At 40.5% G+C, this 22,303-nt stretch overlaps 1 protein-coding gene across 7 annotated transcripts in view; it reads left to right on the top strand.

Moving 5' to 3' along the window:
• The window catches only part of LOC126322393 (rho guanine nucleotide exchange factor 7), a 136,980-nt gene that overhangs the window by 89,144 nt on the left and 25,533 nt on the right, over window positions 1-22,303 (top strand). For all 7 annotated transcript variants that reach the window (XM_049994340.1, XM_049994349.1, XM_049994318.1 and 4 more), the window contains 2 exons: window positions 3,977-4,169; window positions 4,323-4,412. In XM_049994340.1, coding sequence (XP_049850297.1) covers window positions 3,977-4,169; window positions 4,323-4,412 — 283 coding nt within the window. The remainder of the gene's footprint in view (window positions 1-3,976; window positions 4,170-4,322; window positions 4,413-22,303) is intronic.

Here is a 22,303-nt window from a genome sequence, read left to right on the forward strand (position 1 = left end):
AAATGCTGGTGACCTGATGCTTTGTTTCTGACTATTTTAACTGAGGTCCTGCACCTCCAGCATGACCACTACCGGGCAGCAGCACTTTCTTTTTCCTGAAATTAGTGATGTTCCTTGTGTTCTTGATCATGTGTAAAGTCTGCTGCACTCAGGACTGGCAGCTGGAACCTGTTTCTGAGACAACACAACTGTTACACCATGTCCTCCTGCCCCCAATCTTCCTTTTAGCTGCCACTTCCCAACCAGCCCCCTTCACTCTGCCCGCCTTCATTCTCGCTAGCTTCTGATTTTCAAATGACATGATCCATCTTGAAACACAGTGAAAAAGTCAAATATTCACATATCTTACTAGAAAAGGACACTACTGCAGATATTCACTTAAAGAAATGTGTGTGAAATATGTGGTAATGTTTTAAGTTTATTTTGGTAATGTTCAGTGGCTTCAATTTCTATGTTGATTGTCATTCCTTCCTCCTGTGTCCTTAGAATGGTGATGGTCTTGCTGTCTAGTATATATGACAGAAAATTGAATTGTGTCACATAGAATTCTGCATACAAAGTAATCAGCACAACAGACTTACCTTTCTTCTTGTTCTCCCTCCCTCCCTCCCTCCCTCCCTCCCTCCCTCCCTCCCTCCCTCCCTCCCTTTATCTCTGTGTTCTTGATCTTTACAGGGCAAGGTTACAATTGTGTAAAAATTTCATAATTAGCAGCGTCATCAGAAGAATTAGGACATACACTACTGTACAAAACTTAGTCGTCATTAGGAAAATATAAACAACCTTGGTAAATGACAACAAGGTTACATGTATTTCTATTAAAACTGACATTGTGATATGTTTGGAGAGAATCAATACTTCTTGTTTTGAATAAGCAAATGACTATTAAAACTGGCATTGTGATATGTTTGAAGAGAAGCAATACTTCTTGTTTTGAATAAGCAAATGACTGAAAGCTGTAAAAAGCAGTACATTTTACCAATAACGTCTCTTATACAGCAGATTCTTTATTATCACTGTAGGTGCTTCATAAAATTTGTTACTTAGTGTCAGAAAGTCAACATTTTGGGCCTTTATTTCAGACCTTGAAGAAGGTGAAATATAGGGCAAAGTCTTGGTAGCATTCACTGTCCAACAAAGTGTAATTTGTCAGTTGTATTGAGATTGGATCTTCACAGATGAATCTCACTTCAGTTTGCTGATTGATTCTTGTTGCACATTCATCTGCGGGGCAATAGGTGGTTCATATAGTCAAGAGACCATTATGATGGTGGTAGTTTTTTTATGTTATGAGGGAGCAAAATGTAGAAAGATTGTGCATAGCTTTGTAATTTCATTGATAGTTTGAAGAATACTGTTAACACATAGCTGTACAAATATATGTCAGTGCAGTCATGTATCTGACTTTTCAGATTTTCAGTTGCTCCAGATTGTCTCTTCTCAGATGTTAATGCTCACACACATTAAGCTCCTCTGGTATGTAAATTTCGGGCTAACATAACAAGATATCCATCCCATGGACTGACCAGTGAATTTTCTAGCCCTGAATGCTACATATCATGTCTTGTGATACAGTGGCATGACAAAATACTGGACTCTTCCAATTCCCTCCCTCCCTCCACCAACCCTAGCTCTTTCTTCGGAGTGGGATGATCTATGGAGAAAATATGCTCTTTATAAGTAACTTTCAGACACTAGTGAAGTAAATCTGTGAATATTGCTTTTGTTTTATTTTAGTGGGTAATTCTGTGTCCATTACATCTAAGCAACTTCCTGACAGAGATTAAAACTGTGTGCCAAACCAGGATTTCAACCTGAAACCTTGCATTTTGTGCACAATGTTCCTACTGACTGCACTATTCAGGCATGACCCAGATCTGCCTTAACAGCTTCACTTTTGCCAGTACCATTCTCCTACTTCTCAAACTTAACAGAAGCTCTCCTGCATAACTTACAGGACTATTACCCCCGGAAGAAAGGATATCACTGAAAAGGGCTTAACCAGAGCACAGGGGAATTGTTTCCATGTTGAGTCTTCCTCTCTGCAGTGGAGTGTCCAGCAAAGTATACAGCACAGCTTCTGTGAGATTTGGAAAGTAGGAGAGAGCTACTGGCAGAAGTGAAACTGTGAGGATAGGCCATGATGTGTGTGTCCATAGCCAGTCAGTACAACCATTACCTGCAAAAGGCAAAGTTCCAGGTTCGAGTCCTGTTCAGGTGCACAGTTTTAATATGCCAAGAAGTTTCAAATTAGCACACAGCTGCTGCAGAGTGAAATATTCTTTCTAGAGACTATCTGAGAGAAGATAGGTGCTATAACTCTTTAATACGTAATGACACATTGGTGAGGATTACAGATAATGTAAAAGAAAGTTCAAAATTTTGATCATTGTGCAAGAGCATTGAATCGGTCATTGACACATGCTCAGCGATACATAGGTGCTGAGTTCTGTGTCTTAAGTGAAACATTTGTCTGGGCATGCTTGAGTAGTGGCTGGTGCCACAACGTGATACTGATTTCACAGATTTCGTCTTCCAATAGAACAGACCACTCCCACATTGGAGTACAAATGTACACACAATTTTAAATCAAATCTTTTTAATCATTGGATAAGTTATGGTGGACATAATGATGCTATGTTTTGGTTTTGGTCACATGTGGACTTAACACCGATGGATATCCTTTTATAGGGTTATGTGAGAGACCTTGTTCCTTGGCCTTTTTTGCCAAAAACAATTCCAGAACCCAAAATGTGCAGTTTTAATGTGGTTGCATTAGACTTCGTTTATGATTCAGAATATATGGCGTGAAATGGCTTATCACATAGCTGTCATCTGCGCCATCGAGGGGAGGTGTATAGAACACCTACAAGTTTGTAAAAAATAATTTTTAAACTGCATTCACTTTCTCTGTAATTCTTTTCTATTAAGTAGTTATATTTGACTATAAAAGTTATCTATCAGTACTCACATCAATTCTGTTGATTGGGTGTTGACTTTTTAGCCATTTTGGTATTGTCATAAACAAAAAACACTAGAGGACTGAGTGGAGTTAGCCAGTGAAAGTCCTTGTACAGCTAGATGTGTCTTTACAAGTTTGAAACTTCCTGGCAGATTAAAACTGTGTGCCGAACCGAGACTCTAACTCGGGACCTTTGCCTTTCGCAGGCAAGTGCTCTACCACCTGAGCTACCCAAGCATGACTCACGCCCTGTCCTCACAGTTTTACTTCTGCCAGTACATCGTCTCCTACCGTCCAAACATTACTGAAGCTCTTCTGCGAACCTTGCAAGGTTCACAAGAGAGCTTCTGTAAAGTTTGGAAGGTAGGAGATGAGGTACTGGCAGAAGTAAAGCTGTGAGGACAGGGTGTGAGTCATGCTTGGGTAGCTCAGGTGGTAGAGCACTTGGCTGCGAAAGGCAAAGGTGTCCCGAGTTTGACTCTCGGTCCAGCACACAGTTTTCATCTGTCAGGAAGTTTCATATCAACACATACTCTGCTGCAGAGTGAAAATCTCTTTCCGTTAATACAGTTTGATGTGTGTGTGCTCACTCCTACGTTCTGATGCAGCCATCAGCCAAAAAACGTTATGGTACCTTATTTAATTTATGTAGTGTAGTTAGGTGTCTACTGACTTCGTTAATATAACGTTGACAAGTGTGTTTTTGCATATTTTTTCTTACTTCATGGGTCTATTGGAAATGACTATAGAGTTGAAACCAGGATAACCAATAAATAAAATTTGTGTGTGCATTGATTCATAACCTTTATAGTCAAATTTAATGAGCTCATATATGCTCTTCACCAATGGTTTGGCAAATATGAGTAAATAGTTATAGCTTTTTGTAATCACTATATTTTATTTTTAGTTGTCCTGTATTTCAGTAAAACCATGTGGCCTTTCTATCCCCATGACTGACACTCAGAGTGTTACAAAAGTGCTTCTTTGAGTAAAATAATTCTGTTTTTCTTACAGAAGAGTGCTCTGACAGGTCCGTTATCGCCAAGAGTCAGCACACCACAAACAAACGCAAAGCTGGTGTTCCGCCCAGCTAACAGCAAGGGATGGAGCATGTCTTGTCTTCGGCCTTCCCCTCCCATTCGTCCATGTTTAGGTCTTGGTCGTGATGACAGCAGCAAGAAGCCTGCTCACAACACCAGAAAACACAGTGAGTTTAGGCTATTAATTTTTGAGAAAACAGTTCAGAATTTATAGATGTACTAAATAAAACAGCTTTTAAAATAGAAATATATTAAATTGGTTTAATTGTTATTTTTGTAGAATCCACTGTCAATTTAAGAACTATAGATTCTCTTTTAAGGTGAGAAGACTTTTGAGGAGGATGCATTAATACTTCGAGTGATTGAGGCATATTGTATGAGTGCAAAAACACGTTACACTGTAAATTCAGGTATGTAAGACTGTTTTTCTTCATTGCAGCTCACTGTAATACATGTGCTTGTTTGGCATTTGTTTTCATATAGTATGTTGTTCCATTTCACTGGCCAGTATTGTAAAGTAAACATTTATGTTCTTTGTGATAAGATTCTTCACACAACCTACTTGTACAATTCTGTTATTTCATCCCCATTTCTGGCTTATGTATTACATTTCTCCATAAAATAATGTAAATAATTGACCTGCATGAATCTTATTATGGAATTTCATGAAATTTTAAAGTCAGTGATACTAAACTCAGTATAAGAATCTCATTTTGTTTGTGTAATCCTACCAGTAGTTTGAATTGGAAGGCAACATTTATGACAACAATGAGCTTCTGTAATTAGGTTAATTTTTATGTTAACATAAATTTGCTCACATATGTACTTGTAAAGGAATATTGTGTTATTGGAAGTTGTTGATACAATGAAAAGTATCAGTTGCTGTGGTCTACTTCACAAGAAATAGTGTGAATACACAGTACTTTCATTTATATATCATGTTACTTCATATTCTTCTCATAATTTGATGATCTGGTTATCACCAAGACATTAGTAGATGGGTGTCTCTGAAATCAACAATAAGATTGCTTACTGTCTTATATTTGCACATTATAATTAAATATTAGTATGCCTGCATGCTCATGTGAGATTGCTACCAAAATTTTTATCTAATGAAATTAGATTGTATGATTATAAAATGTGGTCTGTGTACCAATTATATCCAAGTTTGTAGGCAGTCCTACCACATGTACCAGTGAAGTAATCCAAAGTTTTAATCAACTGAAATTAAATGTAGCAATTTGTATGCTTACTATGCACAAGCAGATCATTAGACATGGAGCAAAAATTTGGGTTGTACAGGGGTGAAGAAGAAAATTTACTATGGCTTTGTTCTCAGGAGACACTCACCTTAAAATCAACTGATTCGGAGAAACAATTGAATACCTAAACTGAATCACACACTTCACGTATGTGAGTCCATTCTATTTTAACCGCTATGCCACTTTAATATGGCGATTCATATGCGTGCTTTGACAACCAGAGGTTGTTACATCACTGTCATATATTTCCAAGTATAATTTATTGTATTTCATTCCATCCTGGATTTTCCTTTGTTCATGTATAATTTATTTTGGAAAAGGAGCATGAAAATATTTTTAAATAAAGGGTGATTCCTGATTCCGTTACAGTAGTTGTTCCCCAGTTAGGTGTGTGTGTGCCCTCACAGCTTGAGGATCCTTCAAGTGAGATAATTTACTTTAGTTATCTAATATGTACATCTATATATAAAATAAAGGAAAAACAACTACTTACCTATAGAGGAGTAGTGTGTGGCGCACAGAAACAGGTGATAAAAGATAGTTGACTCTAGCTTTTGAGCTCACACACACACACACACACACACACACACACACACACACACACAATCTGCCCACAGGAGCAGTAAGATGTATTATTGATTATCTATTACTGACTGTGGTTGCCTGAATAGATGGGTGTGGGGTGAGTGGGTAAGGAAAGACACATGAGTCATGGAAGGGGTAGTGTGAAGTAAGTCTCTTCTTACATGACTCAGTGGCTGTGCAACAATGTGAAGGAGTTCAGAGGGCAGGAAATAAGAGGAATAAGGGGGGGGGGGGGGGGGGTGAGAAAAAGAGAGGAAGGTAGTGATGAACAGAGAGATAGGAAGGGGAGAGTAGTGATGAACAGAGAGATAGGAAGGGGAGAGTAAGGGAGAGGGATGGAAAGGAGGGGGGAAGAGGTGCAGTGGGAGAGAGAGAGAGAGAGAGAGAGAGAGAGAGAGAGAGACCACATCAGGGAGGGGAAGAGTGGGGGGGGGGGGGGGGGAGGGGGAGGCTGTACACAATCTGGATTAGGAAGGGATAGTGTGGGCAGCAGAGAGAAGGGGAAAGGTAATGTGAGACAGTGGGAAACAAACTGCTGGAAGTTTAGGTCAGGGGAATGCAAGAGCATAGGTTAAGCTGGAGAGAGAATTCTCTTATGTGTAGCTCAGGGAAACTTGCGCTAGAAGGAAGTCTTCAGATGGACCGTGTAGTGAAGCAGCTTTTGAAGTCATTTGTATTACGGTGTACAGCATATTTGGCAACTCAACTGGCTGGTCAAGTTTGCATTTTGCAACAATTTGCCAGTTGCCATTCATACAAGTGGGCAGTTTCATACTTGTCATGCCCACATAGATGCTGTACAGTTATTGCAGCATCACTGATATATAACATGGCTATTTTCACACATGGCCCTCCCTTTGATTGGGTAAGAGATGCCTGTGACTGGACTGCTCTAGGAGATGGTGGATAATTGTATGGGGCAGGTCTTGCACCTGCATCAGTCACAAGTGAATGATGCATGGGGTGCAGGACTGGAATAGGGACAAGAATATTCTGGATATTCTATAGGGTGGGTGGGTTCTGGCACTAATTTGGCTAATGTGGGTAGTGTTTTGTTGTGTCAAGGCACAATGAGAGGTAGTCAAAACTCTGGTGAAGTATGTGGTTGAGCGTTTCAAGGCCAGGGTGATAATGGCTGATTAGAGGAGCCCTTGTTAGTAGCTGGTTAGTAGGACTACTGGTGTCAGTAGAGGAGATGGCACAGGAGATCTGTTTATGGATATGCTGGATAGGATATTCTCTGTTGAGGTTATCGGTATATTTTGACAGCTCGTGCTTTGGACTGCAGATGCAGCATCTGTGGGTGGCAAGGCTGTGTGAAAGAGACTTTTTGTCATGGAACAGGTGACAATTGTCAAAGAGGAGGTACTGTTGGTATATGTGTGCTTGATACGAATGAGTGTATTTATGGACCCATCCGAGAGGTAGAGATCAACATCCAGGGAGGAAGATCACTAGGTAGGGAAGGACCATGTGAAGTAGGTGTTAGAGAGATAAAGTTCACAACAAAGCATATAATTTCCTATGAGAGAAAGTAATGTGAAGTTGGTACAAATGTCGGTGTTTCAACATTTATTGTACAAGTAAGAAAATAACAGTTTCATTATTTACATAATTGCTGGGTGATTATTAATACAAAGGGAATTATACAAACTATGATAAAGTACTTCATTATTTGCAAGCGTTTGTTTGATGATAGCGAAATAAGCTATTTACGATACCAGGTAAAAATCTCTATTAGTGAGCTCTCCAATTAATGCATGTCAAAGACAAAAAATTTGGTAAGACTATTCAAATAGTTGTGTTCCTTGCGTTATTTAGTAAGAGCAAAGCTACAGAGTCTGTTTAGATTTAAGTTATCCCTTTTCCTCTTATTTATTTAGTAACTTACGCCAAGAATGGAAAGCAATAAATTTTTATTGTATACATGTATTTTTATTGTATACAAGTACGCATAATAGTCATTGTTCAATGCATACACATTTTGTAAATTCTCTGTAAGATGTATGTTAAGTACTGTAAATATTGATAACATAATTTCCTCATTAATGTGGCAGGGATGTAAAGAATGTGATGTGTATAAGTTAGCAGTTTCAAGATAATGTTTTGTGGTGTTGATTTTTCATTTGTGTAAATGAAAGTAATGCATAGATATCAGTGTATCATGTTTTAAACTATATTATACTAGTGCATATACACATATCTATATATATCAAAACGCTTCAGAAAAATACTGTATTTTTGTACTGTCAAGAAGATGTAGTGTTAGGCAGTTGTCAGCTGGTTTTATTAACATGAACACACAAAAAGTTGGAAATCAGTAGTATAAATTGTACAGTACATGTAATAAGACATTGAATCAAGTCTGAACTAGAGCCATCCATTTGCAAAAAGAATCCAAGAAGGGATTTACACTGAAGAGCCAAAGAAACTGGTCCATGTGCCTAATATCGTGTAGGGCCTCTGTGAGCATGCAGAAGTGGTGCAACACGATGTGGTATAGACTCAACTAATGTCTGAAGTAGTGCTGGAGAGAATTAACACCATGAATGCTGCAGGGCTGTCCATAAATCTGTAAGAGTAAGAGTGGGTGGAGATCTCTTCTGAACAGCAAGTTGCAAGGTATCCCAGATAAGCTCAATAATGTTCATGTCTGGGGAGTTTGGTGTTCCTGGAGCCACACTGTAGCAATTTTGGATGTGTGGGATATCACATTATTCTACTGGAATTGTCAAGTTCGTCAGAATACACAGTGGACTTCACTGCATGCAGGTGATCAGACATGATGACTACATATGTGTCACCTGTCAGAGTTGTATCTAGATGTATCAGGGGTCCCATATCACTCCAACTGCACATGCCCACACCACTACACAATGTCCACCAACTTCAAGAGTCCCCTGCTGACATGCTGGGTCCATGGGTTCATGAGGTTGTCTCCATACCCATACACATCCATCTGCTCAATACAATTTGAAACGAGACCATCCGATCAGGCAACATGTTTCCAGTCATCAACAGTCCAATGTCGGTGTGGACGGGCCCAGGCGAGGCATAAAGCTTTGTGTCGTGCAGACATCAAGGATACACGAGTGGGCATTTGGCTCCGAAAGCCCATATTGGTGGTATTTCATTGAATGGTTTGCATGCTGACGCTCATTGATGGCCCAGCACTGAAATCTGCAGCAATTTACAGAAGGGTTGCACCTGTGTCATGTTGAACGATTCTCTTCCGGTGTCATTGGTCTCGTTCTTGCAGGATCTTTTTCCAGTCGCAGCGATGTCAGAGATTTGAGGTTTTATCGTACACTTGTGAAGTGGTCGCACAGGAAAATCCTCACTTCATCACTACCTCGGAGATGCTGTGTTCCATCCTTCGTGCGCTGACTATAATACCATGTTCAGACTCAGTTAAATCTTGATAACCCGCCATTGTAACCACAGTAACTGATCGAACAACTTTTCCACACACGTGTTGTCTTATGTGTTGCCGACCACAGTGCCGTATACTGCCTGTTTACATATCTCTGTTTTTGAACACGCCTTCCTATACCAGTTTCTTTGGTGCTTCAGTTAAAATCATGTGTAGGTCCCGGTGAAGACAAATGTCAGTTTAAATTACTTTTGAATATATTGTGAGAGTATACAGTGATCAATATTATTACAAATATTTACTATCAAAAACTATCTTGATCAAAAAATATTTTTTACGGTGACCAGTTTTGACCACAACTGTGATCATCTTCAGACCAATGAGTTAGAACCTCCTCCTGGTGGTAAATCATTACTCGCAGTGGTTTACCACCAGTAGGAGGTTCAAACTCATTGGTCTGAAGTTGACCACAGTTGTAGTCGAACTCGGTCACCAGAATAAATAATTTGTGATCAAGACTGTTTTTGATCATAAATATTTGTCAGTTTAAATGCTCTGAAATTAATGAGTAAATATAATGCGGTTAAGGGATGTCCTAGTCCACTATCGAGAACCAGTGACAATACTAAAGAAGTGCTGTACCATCTGTTTCTAGAACAAAAAAAGTTGCACAATTTGTCCAAAGACTGCTACCACCCACTATAACAGAAGTAAAGGCATTTCTTTAACACATAGTGGTACTGGGCAATGTTTGAATGTGGTACTCTACATTTCAGTCCAAGACTTAACAGTGAGAAGTGGAAAACAAAAGTTTGTGAGTGTCAAGAGAAGAGGGGGAAATAAAGCTTTTCGTCATGAAGATGCTAGTAACGACTGTTGTTTAATACAAAGTAACCTTGTCGTTTGATCCACATATAACTGCAAGCTTATTAATGATATCTTTCACTACAGTCTTTTCAAAATTATGTCAGTGATATATGGCAGGAGTTCTCCATTGAGACATTATACTGCTGTGTGCCCACTATCTTTTGTTTAGTACATCCCAGACATAACTAAAATTTGCTCAGATCCTCTGAACAACATTGAGATATGCCCTGCATAAATTCAATCTTCCACTCAGTGATTTCAACATATTTGGCCCACTTGGTCATAGGTGTGTAGGTAAGTTAATGTACGAACTAACCTAGACAAATTACTCTCCTCCTTGTGATAGAGGAATCAAAACTCTTTTCCATCTGCTATCCAAAATGTATTGTAAAATATAGAAATTATGTAAAACTCTTATTGTTTGTTCTGTAAAACGGATTCAAATAAATAATTAAATCATAAAGTTAGTTTGTAACTACCTACCTCATGTTTGAATTGGCAGTAGATCTTGACAATGACATTTGTATCTCAGATCACCATTTATGTACCAAAAAAGTACTAAGGCCTCCTCTGAAGGTGTACATCTTATCTGATTTCTATGTAATAATTTCATTACAGAAGAGGGAAGTGGCAATTTATCACAAATGTATTGCTTCATTCAAGAGGGTGAACATAGCAAAACATTGTAAAGACCAAATATTTGAAGGTTGTGCAGAGGAGTTTGAATTTTTAGGAGAAAACTTTTCACCATAGATCTCTACCAATCCCCTAGTTCAAATTGTAGAGTTTTCCTCACCAGACTTAACACTGTACTAGCCTTGGTTCTTAAGACAGAAGCTTGGGGCTTTCAATATAAACTTTGACTTATTCTCTAAGGGAAAAAAAAAATATAAATGGATGTACTCGAATCTAACAACCTGGTACAGACAGTATACTTTCCAGCTAGAGTTCAGGGAAACAACAGTGTGAACATAGACAGTATCTTCATAGATTGTGACAGTATCTTCATAGATTGTTCTCTAGTTGATGGGAAAAATGCTAGAAAAGTTACTAATGGACTGTTAATCGTTAATGATCAAGATTATTTCAGTAACAGAATATTACCACTGGCAATACTGCAAAGTCCTAAGGAGGGTCACCAGACAAGCTAAAACATTATATTACACCAAGAGAACAGAAACCTCTCAGAAAAAATTAAAACAATGTGGTCTAATGTGAAAGAGGTATCAGAGCAGAATATAGGCACTCAACATATTACACCTTAATTCTATGTGAGAATAAGAACATTAGCGATCCACCAGAGTTGTGTAAAATATTTAATAGTCAGTTAATGTAAATAATCACTTAAATCTAAATTTTATTAGTACTGGTAACCGTGTAGAACTCTTGAGAGCTGGTGTTCAATTTCAACCACATCACATGCAACTACAGAAAGTAAGGAGAGACGAAATTGAATAAATTATTACTTCATTAAAAAGTATAGACACCCATAAGTATGATGAATTTTCAAGTAGAATTATGAAGACCTATGGACCATATTTAGTTCGGTATTTAGCCACTTGTGCAGCAAGTCTTTCTGGTTGACGACAGTAGGTGTTTTCTGTGGTTTAACAAATGTTTTTGATTATGTGGACCATACAATACTTTTGCACAAGTTAGAACAATGTAGGATTAGGGAAAAAGCGCAACAATGGTTTACTTCATTTCTGGAAAGTAAGAAGCAGATTGTCCTCCAGTGCCCCCAGACAGAGAAGAGGTTTGAATCTGTCTGGGGTCATGTAAACTGGTGGTGGGAGGTGGGCAGGAGGGAGGGGTAGGTGCCACAGGGTTCTGTTCTTGGTCCCTTGCCTTTCCTGGTACAAATCAGTACCTTGCCACTAAAAATGACAGATGACACAAAAATTTTCTCCTTGCAGATTACGCAAATGTTATTGTGAAAGACGTAGCACACAGTATATGTGATATCGCTAATAGGGTAGTCAGTAATATCAGCATATGGCTTTCAGAGAACGGATTAACACTTTAACGGTAACAAAGTGCTATGCGTGCAGTTTCTGACATGAATCTCTTGTAAATGCAAAAATTGACTATCGAAAGGTGGCCAGTCATTGAAGCCTATCAGTTTAAATTCTTGGGACTGGATGTAGATGGAAGAGATTTTTGGGAGTATCACATTCAAGACCTTGTGCAGAAACTGAATGTTGATATCTCCATTATAAGAATGATTGCCAATGTCTTATGACTCTGAAACATAAAGGCTTCTCTCCTTTGCTTACTTTGACTCTTTTACTTTTTGTGGTGTTATATTTTGGAGCAATTATGTGCATTCACCGAGAATACTCTTAGCCAATAAAAAGGTGGTCAGTCTGATCTGTGGTATCAGCTCATGAATTTTGTGTAGGCCATTGTTCAGGTGTCTCAGAATTCTAACTCAGCCGTCCCTGTATTATCATGAGATATATTGTCGACACCAGTAATTCTTTCAGAAGAAACTGCATCATCTATTCAGTGAAAACTAAATTGAACAACAATATACAGTTGTATAGAAAAGGGTGCACTATTCAGCAGGTCTCATTTTCCAGTAGGCTTCCAGAGGAACTGAAAAAAATTGAGTGATAAACCCGAAGTATTCAAATCCAAGTTGAAAAATTTCCTTGCAGCTCACTCCTTGTTGAAAACATTTTCTTTATAATGTGTTATTTATTTCTGTAGCCTTGTGTTCCTGTGTTTTACTTAATTATTTAAAGCTGGTTCTTGTAATTTTGTAAATAGACTTTCTCGGAAGAGTTTGTCTGTCTTTGAGTGTCTTCCAGTTCAGTTCTTTCAGTATCTCTGTGACACTCTCCCACAAATCAAACAAACATGTGACCATTCATGCTGCCATTCTGCGTATATGTTCAAATCCTCTGTTAGTCCTATTTGGTTCAGGTCCCTCAGCTTGAGCAGTATTCAAGAACCAATCGCACAAGTGATTTGTATGCATACTCTTTTGTAGACTGATTGCACTTCTCCAGTATTCTACCAATCAATTGAGCCTATGCAATTATTCCATTTCATATCCCTAAAAAGTTTTACACTCAGGTATTTGTATGAGTTGACCGATTTCAGCAGTGGCTCATTGGTATTATAGTCATAGGATACTACATTTTAGCATTTTATGAAATGCACAATTTCACAAAACGAAAAAAATGTGTTATCCTATAACCGTATTGTCAATGAGCCACTGTTGTTATTTGTCAACCCGTACTAATACCTGAGTGTAACACTTGGTAGGGATATGAAATGGAATGACTGGATAGGCTGTCATGGGTAAAGCAGATGGTAGACTTCAATTTGTTGTTAGAATACTGGGGAAGTTCAATCAGTCTACAAACTAGATTGCTTAGAAATCATTCGTGCAACTGATTATAGAATATTGCTCAAGTGTATGGGACCCATACCAAATAGAACAAATACGGTGCTACTTGTGTAATACAAGTAGTACTGCAAATTTGATCCTTCAAGGCAAACTATAAAGTCTTCTTGGATAACTCAGTTTTTACAAGCATTAAATGTGAAAAGCTACATGTTAGAGTCAGAGTTCCAGTCTGGCATATAATTTCAATCTGCCATGAAGTCTCACTGCCATTTAGCTGAAGAAATCTTCTTTTGTGAATGAGTTCTGCTTCCAGTTGTACAAGAAATGGCTGTGAATTTTTGGGATTGTGTTACAGGTTATTTTGTTAAAAGCACCCTCACAGTTTTAAACATGAACGTAATAGCCTTGATGGAACGATTTATGTTCCCTTCGATATTCGTAAAGGACACTCGTAAGGGGCATACATTCCTAAGTGGTGCACTAATTAAGGAAGAAGACATTTAACAGGGCATACTGAAAGATCCATGCAAGCTGGTTCTGAGATATTATTCCTAAAAGCTAATGACTGTGGTAAAATTCAGTGAATTAATACTGCTTAATCAAGGTGGTCCCTTGCTTGGGGTACAATCTCTGGGGTGGACCATGAATGGCTTATGGCCTTTGTTTGGTGTTGTTTGGCGGAGTGGGAAAACCCATTTCAGTGGTACACTTAGCAGCAAAGAGGGTGCCAAAATGGCTGGGGATGGAATAGTAATAAACTCGCCTGGTACTTGTGGTGCGCACTGCACTTCAGTGCACTGTTTACACTGCATTGCACACATTATTCCAATTGCTGATACTGGGAGAACAAACCAGGCATCTGGCATTGGGCTTTGTACACCTGTAGACATAGAAGCACCTCAAGTTTGATACCCAGCCAGACGAAGTGTTGTTTCAAAGAGGTGCAGAAGCATAGATGCTTGGATGTGCGAGGCCACGGATGCAGAAAAATGTGAGTTTTCGGAAGGTGGGATGGAGGAGGGCGCAGGGGAAGTGGGGGGGGGGGGGGTGATCATTGGAACTGTTAGGTTATGAAGGTTCCATGAGGATGTCGCACCAGATATTATGGTCAGAGCCGGGCATGGATCTTAGCCGAAGATTAAGGCCAGAGTCTACATTTTGAAGCGTGTGAGCTAGATCCAGGTCCCCTTCTTGAGCAGTGGACAGGGCATTGTAGTCTAAGGAGTGCGTGATGGCGCAGGAGCGTCTAAGGCAAACTGCTACAATGTTATCAATGCCAGCAATGTGCTGGATGTTGGTAGTGAATTGTGTGATATACTCCTGTAGCCTAATCTGTTGAGGTGAGATCTGGTCTACGTCTTTCCTGCAAAAACCAGAGGCGAGGGGGTGGTGGTCTGTGAAGATTGTAAAGACATGTCCCTTGACTGAAAATCAGAATTAGCAGATAGCTTTCTGGTCTGCAAGCAGCTCACAGACACATGCACCCCAGCAGTGTTGTGCGTCAGAAAGCTTGGATGAAAAGAAGGCAAGTGGTTGCCAGACATTGTCCATGTATTTTCGTAGGATGGCTCCAATAGTCATGTGGCTGGCATCCGCCACTATTAAAAGAGGGGCATTAGGGTGGGAGTGGGCCAAAAGGACCACATTGGTGAGGTCCCAGTTTGCTTTTTTGGAGCTCTGTCATGGCATGGGTTCATGGGACCATCTTGTTGCCTTTGTTTTTATTAACACAGAGTGCCAATGAAATGCTGGAGGCTTTTGAAGTTAATAGGATGTGGAAAGCCTGCTACTGCCTGTACTACGTTGGGGAGGGGGTGGGATCCAGCAGCAGATACTGGAAGTCCAAGGAATTCAACCTCCCTTGCACTGAAAATGCATTGTGCCATGTTGAGGATCACTTCAGCTTTCTGTAGGTACTAAAAAATTTCCCGTAGGTGTTGGTGATGTTCAATAGGGTCTCTGGAGTAGATGAGTGTATCATGTCGGTAGGTGAAACAACACGGTATGCTGTGGAGGTTGTTGTCCAAAATTCACTGCCATGTTTGTGCGGCATTGCAGAGGCCGAATGTCGTTTATGTACCCTCAGACAGGCTGAAAAGTGCGGTTATAGCTGCTTTCTCAATGTCCTCTGTGGGACTGGAATTTGTGTGTAGGCTTTGGTGCAATCTATCTTACTGAAGACTGCAGCTCCTTAGATATGGCAATATCATAGGTGGGGGAGAATGGGACCGGATAGCGGTCAGGAATGGTGCAGTCATTGAGTTTACGGTAATCACCATGAGGGCGCCAGCAACCGTTCTTTTGAGGGTGAAGTGAAGAGCTGAAGCCCAGAGGCTTTTGGAAGGGTGAAGTATGCCAGTGGCAAGCAGCTCTTTGAACCCCTTTCGTGCGATTTTGTGCGTGTGAGGGAGGAGGTGGCGGACACAGCAGAAAATCCGGAGGCCAGGGTTAGTGGCGATATAATGCACAGTGTCATGCTGAACGATTCCAAAGGGTGCTGGGTGACTGGATGAGGAGGAGAGTTGCAAGGGGCTGGGCCTGAAACTGCCAGCTGTTTCACAGTGAAGCACATGGCAGGGCAGGAGCTGCAGCAGATGCTTCTGCCAGAGATGCTGTCAACTAAATGGTGCTTCGCTAAGTCGGCCAGTTGCCTGTGATGACTGAGGAAGTCGGCACCCAGAATGGGGTCAGTACTGTCCACGACCTTGAAGGTGCACGGGAGTTCATGCTGGAAGCCTAGATTGAGTGAGCAAGTATGCATCCCATAGGTAGGGATGGCTCAGTTGTTGGTGGCAGTGAGGAGGAGGGGACGGGTGGGGGGGTGGGGTGGGGATTAGAAGTAGTTTAAGGGGGAATTTGGATAAGTTGGAGCTGATGTCATTGAGGTAGTGGACAGGGGGACTAGTGTCATTCACATACTGTATGAATAGGTGCTGTAAATTGGTACAGTGGCTGGGGGCACCTACTTCCGATGACTGCCAGGGTTTGGGGACCAGGAGCATGGAAGTCTGCAGTTGGTTACGTTCTCCCCAAACTTCTGGTGGTACCAGGAAGCTGTGCCTAGTTCACGGTGGTTGTTGGGAGGGGGGTTACAACCACACGGGTGGGGACGACTGTTTTTTCCTAGGTTGGCATCACATGTCTGAGGGCAGTCATCACCTGGTGGCAGATGTGTGAAATGTAAGTGGTGGTAGGTGCTGCCAGTTTGTAGCTCAGGCACTTTAGTATCTGGTAGAGTTCAGGGGCCTGCATGCTGAGCAGAGGGTTGTTAGTGGCAGGTGACGCCAGTGATGTTGCGCACTTGGAGGCGTGGGTGGGGTGAGTGAATAGCTGGCCAGAGCTGCAGGACGGTAGCCAGTGTTCCACGCTGCACCTACGGGGAGGGGGGGGGGGGGGGGGGGTAGCGGGAGGAGGTTGGAGTGAGTTCAGAGTTTCAAATAGTTTATCGAGCAAGACCATTGCATCGTCTAACGATAAATGGGCATGCGAGGCCAGGGCAGCCTGTATAGGGTTGGGAAGGGGAATCGGCCAGCAGTTTAGCAGCAGCCCTTCAGGGAGAATGTGCAGTTCAACAACACTCAGATGTGATCCAGCAACAGGGACGGATCCGTGTGGTCGCTGATATAACATCCCGTACTTGAGCAACTATGGGCGGGTCGAGGTGAACACCATCCCAAATTTCATTGCATCACTTGTGACAGAGCAACTTGCGATAACTGCCTCGATGAAAGAAAACCACAGGTGTGTGACCCATGGTTTGAAGGGGGAAGTGAGAGGCTGCATAACTTGGGGGAGGGTTTGCAGAGTTGGCTTGTGCTGGGCACACTGCCCTGTTGGTCAGAGGTCCGCTGAGTCAAGTGGGTATGTAGTGCTGACAGGTGCATGCGGAGTTCCGACACCTCCAAAGTGCTCATAGATGCTGGGGCGGGATGGGTAATGGGGCTGCTGGCTAGAGAGCATGTGGAGCATGACCACTGTCGGGGTGGGAACATGGGGCAGCAACATTTTGGTTAAGAGTGCGGGTAGTGTGTTGTGGTTTGTGGAGTGGTTCTGGTAAGCAATATTATGGAGAAGAAGGTAGGCGGGATATGCATAGTGTGCACAACACAATACAATCTTTGCCATGTTCTATTGTGGGGAGGAGTGTTCAGTAAGCTGCACAGTAACACTATGGCATAGGCATGCATCTGTCAACTGCGCACCCGCTCTTTGGAGTGTGGTGCTTCATGCGAGGGGACAGCGTACGCAGAGAGGTGTGGGTAGGGGTGCGAGAGGTTCGGTGGTAATCACGAAGTGTGGATATGTATGGAGGGGTGCAGCAAGGGAGCAGTGATGTGTTCGGAGGGATGGCAAGTGTGGACGGGTGCAGGAGGGGCGGAGAAGGCAAGGGGTGGGTGGAGGTGCGAGCGGGATACATCCAGTCAACCTAAAGGCAACAGATTTTGTGACCATGTGGGGTGTGCTAATCAAAATAATAAAAGGCAAAATGAGATGTTTCGGTAAAGAGATTCAATGCTTTGATTTAAAGAGGGGTCACCAGTGAAGGAATGAGTTATGTTCCCTTCTATACTCCTAAGGGGGACACATGCCCAAATGGTGTCCTAAATGGTGTGCTAATTAAGGAAGATGACAATAACTAATGGGGCATGCTGGAAGAGCTGAATGGACTAGTTCCGAGACATTATTCCTGAAAGGTAACAACTACAGTAAAATTCAGTGAGTTAATACTTCTTTATCAAGGAGGGCCCTTGCTCGAGGTGGAATCTCTGGACAGGGCGGACCATGAATGGCTTACAGCCCTTGTTCGTTGTCATCTGGTAGTGCAGGAAAACTCGCTTCAATGGCATATTTGGCAGGAAAGGAAGTGCCAAAACAGCCAGTGATGGAATAGTGAAACATGGTACTTCTGGTGTGCACTGCACTACACTGCAGGCATCCAGCATCAGGCTTTATACACCTGTAGTCAATAGAAGCACCTCAAGGAGCACAGCTCTGGAAGGTGGCTCTGAAAGATATAGTAGCATTCCACTTGTTGAACAAACCCTGACAGAACACTGACACTGAATGTTGGGTAAGAATCTTGCTGTTCGCACATATCCCAGTGAAATGCAGCAGACGATGACACGAGGCATGTGGCATTATGTGTGCGAGCTGCTGAGAGCATGGCCGGGTGTATTAGCTCTTCAGAAGCGGAACAAGGGACCTTGAATGACAGTTCGGTGTGCATGGCATACGGGAAATGTGGCCATCTAAGTTCACCCTCCGGCAAAGTGATCAGCGAGGGTGTTGGGTGTTGGGGGGTGGGGGGCTGGTTTCCAGTGTGCGTAGCCCATCATCTGTTGCTACACATGGGGGCGATGGGAAGAATCGCAACAGCCTTAAAACTACAAAAAATGGACTTTTATACATACCTGTAATGCTGTCTCCCAACCAAGATAAGGAGTGTAATGACTCTTCTGATTATTTCTTAGCACCTGTTGACGATGTTTGTTGAAGTCTTTTTTTTGTCACTGTTGACCTCTTACATACGTAACCTCTAATCAAAATGTAGTAGTTATGTTTGCTGGATCATAGAATGTGACATATATGTCATATATAGTCTCATGCTCGAGATGGATTTCCAGTTATTACATTATTAGACTTATTTTTAAAAAATGCTTTATTATGATAAAATTTCATTAAGGAAAAAGCATCATCTCTAAAAAGCCTTAGGATATTTCACCCTTGCATCATAAATCATTACGCAATCCACAGACAGAAAGAGCCACATTTCATTACTGTAGTTTCTTCTCATTGGACCTATATTTTATAATGTTGTTTTCTCCTTTTCACTATCAAATAACTTCAAGAAAAAGTTGATGTTTGCCTTGAAAATAAAGGGCTGGATAATCTACATATGTACAGAATTCTTTGTAAAATCAAATAGAGACAGGAAATAATAAGGAAGTTTCCCAGTAATATGGGTCATGGTAATTACATCAGGGCAGGAAAGAGAGTTTAAACAAAAAGTAGTCAACAGCACATGGGATTTGAAAATCTGTTAACTTAGTTGTGGTGTAGAAGGTATTCCATAATTCTAAACTGAAATAAGAAGAGAATGAGAAAAAAGTGTGATCAGTGGGATACTGCAGAAAGTATAGGTACTGGCAAGCTTTTTTTTTATCTCCATCAGAGAAGGTATATTTTTTGTAGGACCACAGTTTTTTAGAGGGAGTGCATGAAAAGGATGGTTATAAAAATGGAGGTAACTGTCAAGATTTTATAAAAAGATTGGATGCAGCTAATCTATGAAAATTGTTTTACTTGTTAAGTGAAATGTAACTGCTTAACTTTAAATGCGAACATTTTAGGTTAGGCTTTACCATGACTGTTATTGACATTAAATGAAACAAAAGTTTACTGTTACCAGTCACGGTGACTGGTAATAGTAAACTTGTAGTTCACAATGATGAAAATCTTTAATTTTTTCCAGTCATGCAACTAATTGCAGGTTTATGGCTCTACGGTAGCTGTCTTTAAGTTATAAAGATAAGTATCAGCATAAGAGGTACAACCTCCACATTATTTGACTGTATTAATAACACAGTTAATGCATTATCCAAACTTCAACAGATTTGATACACTTTATATAAAAATGTACTTCAGAGTGGGAAACACAGTAATAAAGTATTTATCATGACTGACTTGAGATTGAACTTCATGTTTCATCGTAGTTTTTTCCTAAGTCCTTAATTCAGAGTTTTCGAGTTCTGACATGTCCTTTGTTGTAAATGTTTCAAATAAAAATAAATTGCTATAGGCAGTTATCACTATATTTTTTTGTTATCTTTCTTGAGGATTTATATAATTATTGCGTAATATATGTGACCATGCTTCACATCTTGTTGCTCCTGTGTGTGGCCTCCAATTTTTTCCCTACCATTGCTTTTACTAAGAAAGTGAATGGTTGAATTCTAAGAAAGTGTTGTTCTATTTATAAAAGACACCACATACAGAACACTTGAGCAACCCATTTTTGAGTGTAGCTCAAGTGTTTGAAAACCTGTCAGGTCAGATTAAAAGAAAATTTTGAAGTAGTTCAGAGGCATGCTGCTAGATTCGTTGCCAATACATGAGAATTATGGAGCTTCTCTGTGAACTCAAATGGGACTCCCTGGAGGAAAGAATACATTATTTTTGTGCAATGCTATTGAGGAAGTGTTAGAACCAACATTTGCAACAGAGTGCAGATGACTCCTACTGCCACCCACGTAAGAACTGTAAAGACAGTATAAAAGAAATCAGGGCTTGTATGGAGGCATACACACAGTGGAACAGGAAGGGCAATGACTAACAGTAGCACAGGGTACCCTCCACCATGTCCTGTATGGGATTTGTGGGGTATGTATGTTATGTAGATGTAAATGATTTTGCAGACATCAACCTTGGCAATGTTTGCACCAAAAAACTAATACATTTCATTGTTTGATTACAATGTGATTTATGAAATTTACATACTGTCATTATAATTCTATTGTTGTTATACAGTTATCTGGTTTTTAAGTTATCTTTTATATACTCCAGCAATTTCTTAGTTACTTTTACAGTTTTAACTTGAACATTCATTTGCTTATGACATCTTCTCCTCTTGCATAGAATGAATGTCAACCTGATAATTACAGAATTTAAAACTTCACAATTTAATGTTATGAAACAGCTGATACCGTTTCCTGTTTACAGTAAATAACAAAAATAACAATATTTCTGTTTGTTTCCACTTTGTAAATCATATTCATTAACATAAGAAATATAAGTTCACTTTGCAATTGGAATGAATTAATTGTAGTTGAGCAAAGCTAAAGTGCAATACAAGTTTCAAGTTTTGTATATAGAACCACTTTCATGTTACGAGAACTTTGCCGCTCTAAGAACCTACCTAATCCACTGCCATATTGCAGGCGAAATATGCTAATCAACAACTATAACCTTTGTGTACGTGATAGAAAAAATACTCATAATTTGAAATGTAGCACACCATTGTGAAGTTAAGAGAAAGAGAGAGATTTATGTGACTGTTAATAAAACCCTCCCTAACTGATATAGGCAATTTATTTTCTTTGAAGTATACACCAAACTAGCTTAGTGCTTCGCTTTTGGGGGCTGTACGGTTTGCGCAGATATTTTTTTTTTTATCGAATTTTTATTTTGCCCACAAATTGCAACATCTTGTAGACTTTTTATGCTAATTAAGGCCATAGAAACATGATGTATTCCTAAGGTAATTCTGACCAAAAGTGATTATGGTAGCTGGAGTCAGAGGTGTTTTTCAACCCTGCCTGTTGAGTTCCTGTGGTGATACAGCCATACAAACTACTGCTCCCTAACACATATTTCTTTACAGTCAAATACTAATTTTCATAGATTTAGCTTCAAATGCATTTAAATGTAACAAAATGATTACTGGAAAATCTCATATAAAGATGTAAAACAAATACTAACAAAGAGATAGAGGGGCTGGCCAGTACTTACCTCAGCTCAGTACAGCCGATAGATACACAAAAGACAACGGAAAATTTGTTTATCAGGGGAACGGCCATGGAAACCAGGATGGCTCTGTCCTATGCCAACCTCTTCATGGGCCGCATGGAGGAGGCTTTCCTGAAGACCCAACAGCTGCTTCCCCTGGCCTGATGTAGGTTTATAAATGACATCTTTGTGGTCTGGACTAAGGGTGAAGAAACACTCCTTAATTTCCTCCATAACCTGAACTCCTTTTCGAATCTGAATTTTACCTGGTCCTTCTCCAAAACCCAAGCTACCTTCCTGGATGTTGCCCCTTATCTTGTTAAAGCTCACATCCACACCTCTGGCCATATC

Source organism: Schistocerca gregaria, chromosome 2, assembly GCF_023897955.1.
Source record: "Schistocerca gregaria isolate iqSchGreg1 chromosome 2, iqSchGreg1.2, whole genome shotgun sequence".
Classification (NCBI taxonomy): Eukaryota; Metazoa; Arthropoda; class Insecta; order Orthoptera; family Acrididae; genus Schistocerca; species Schistocerca gregaria.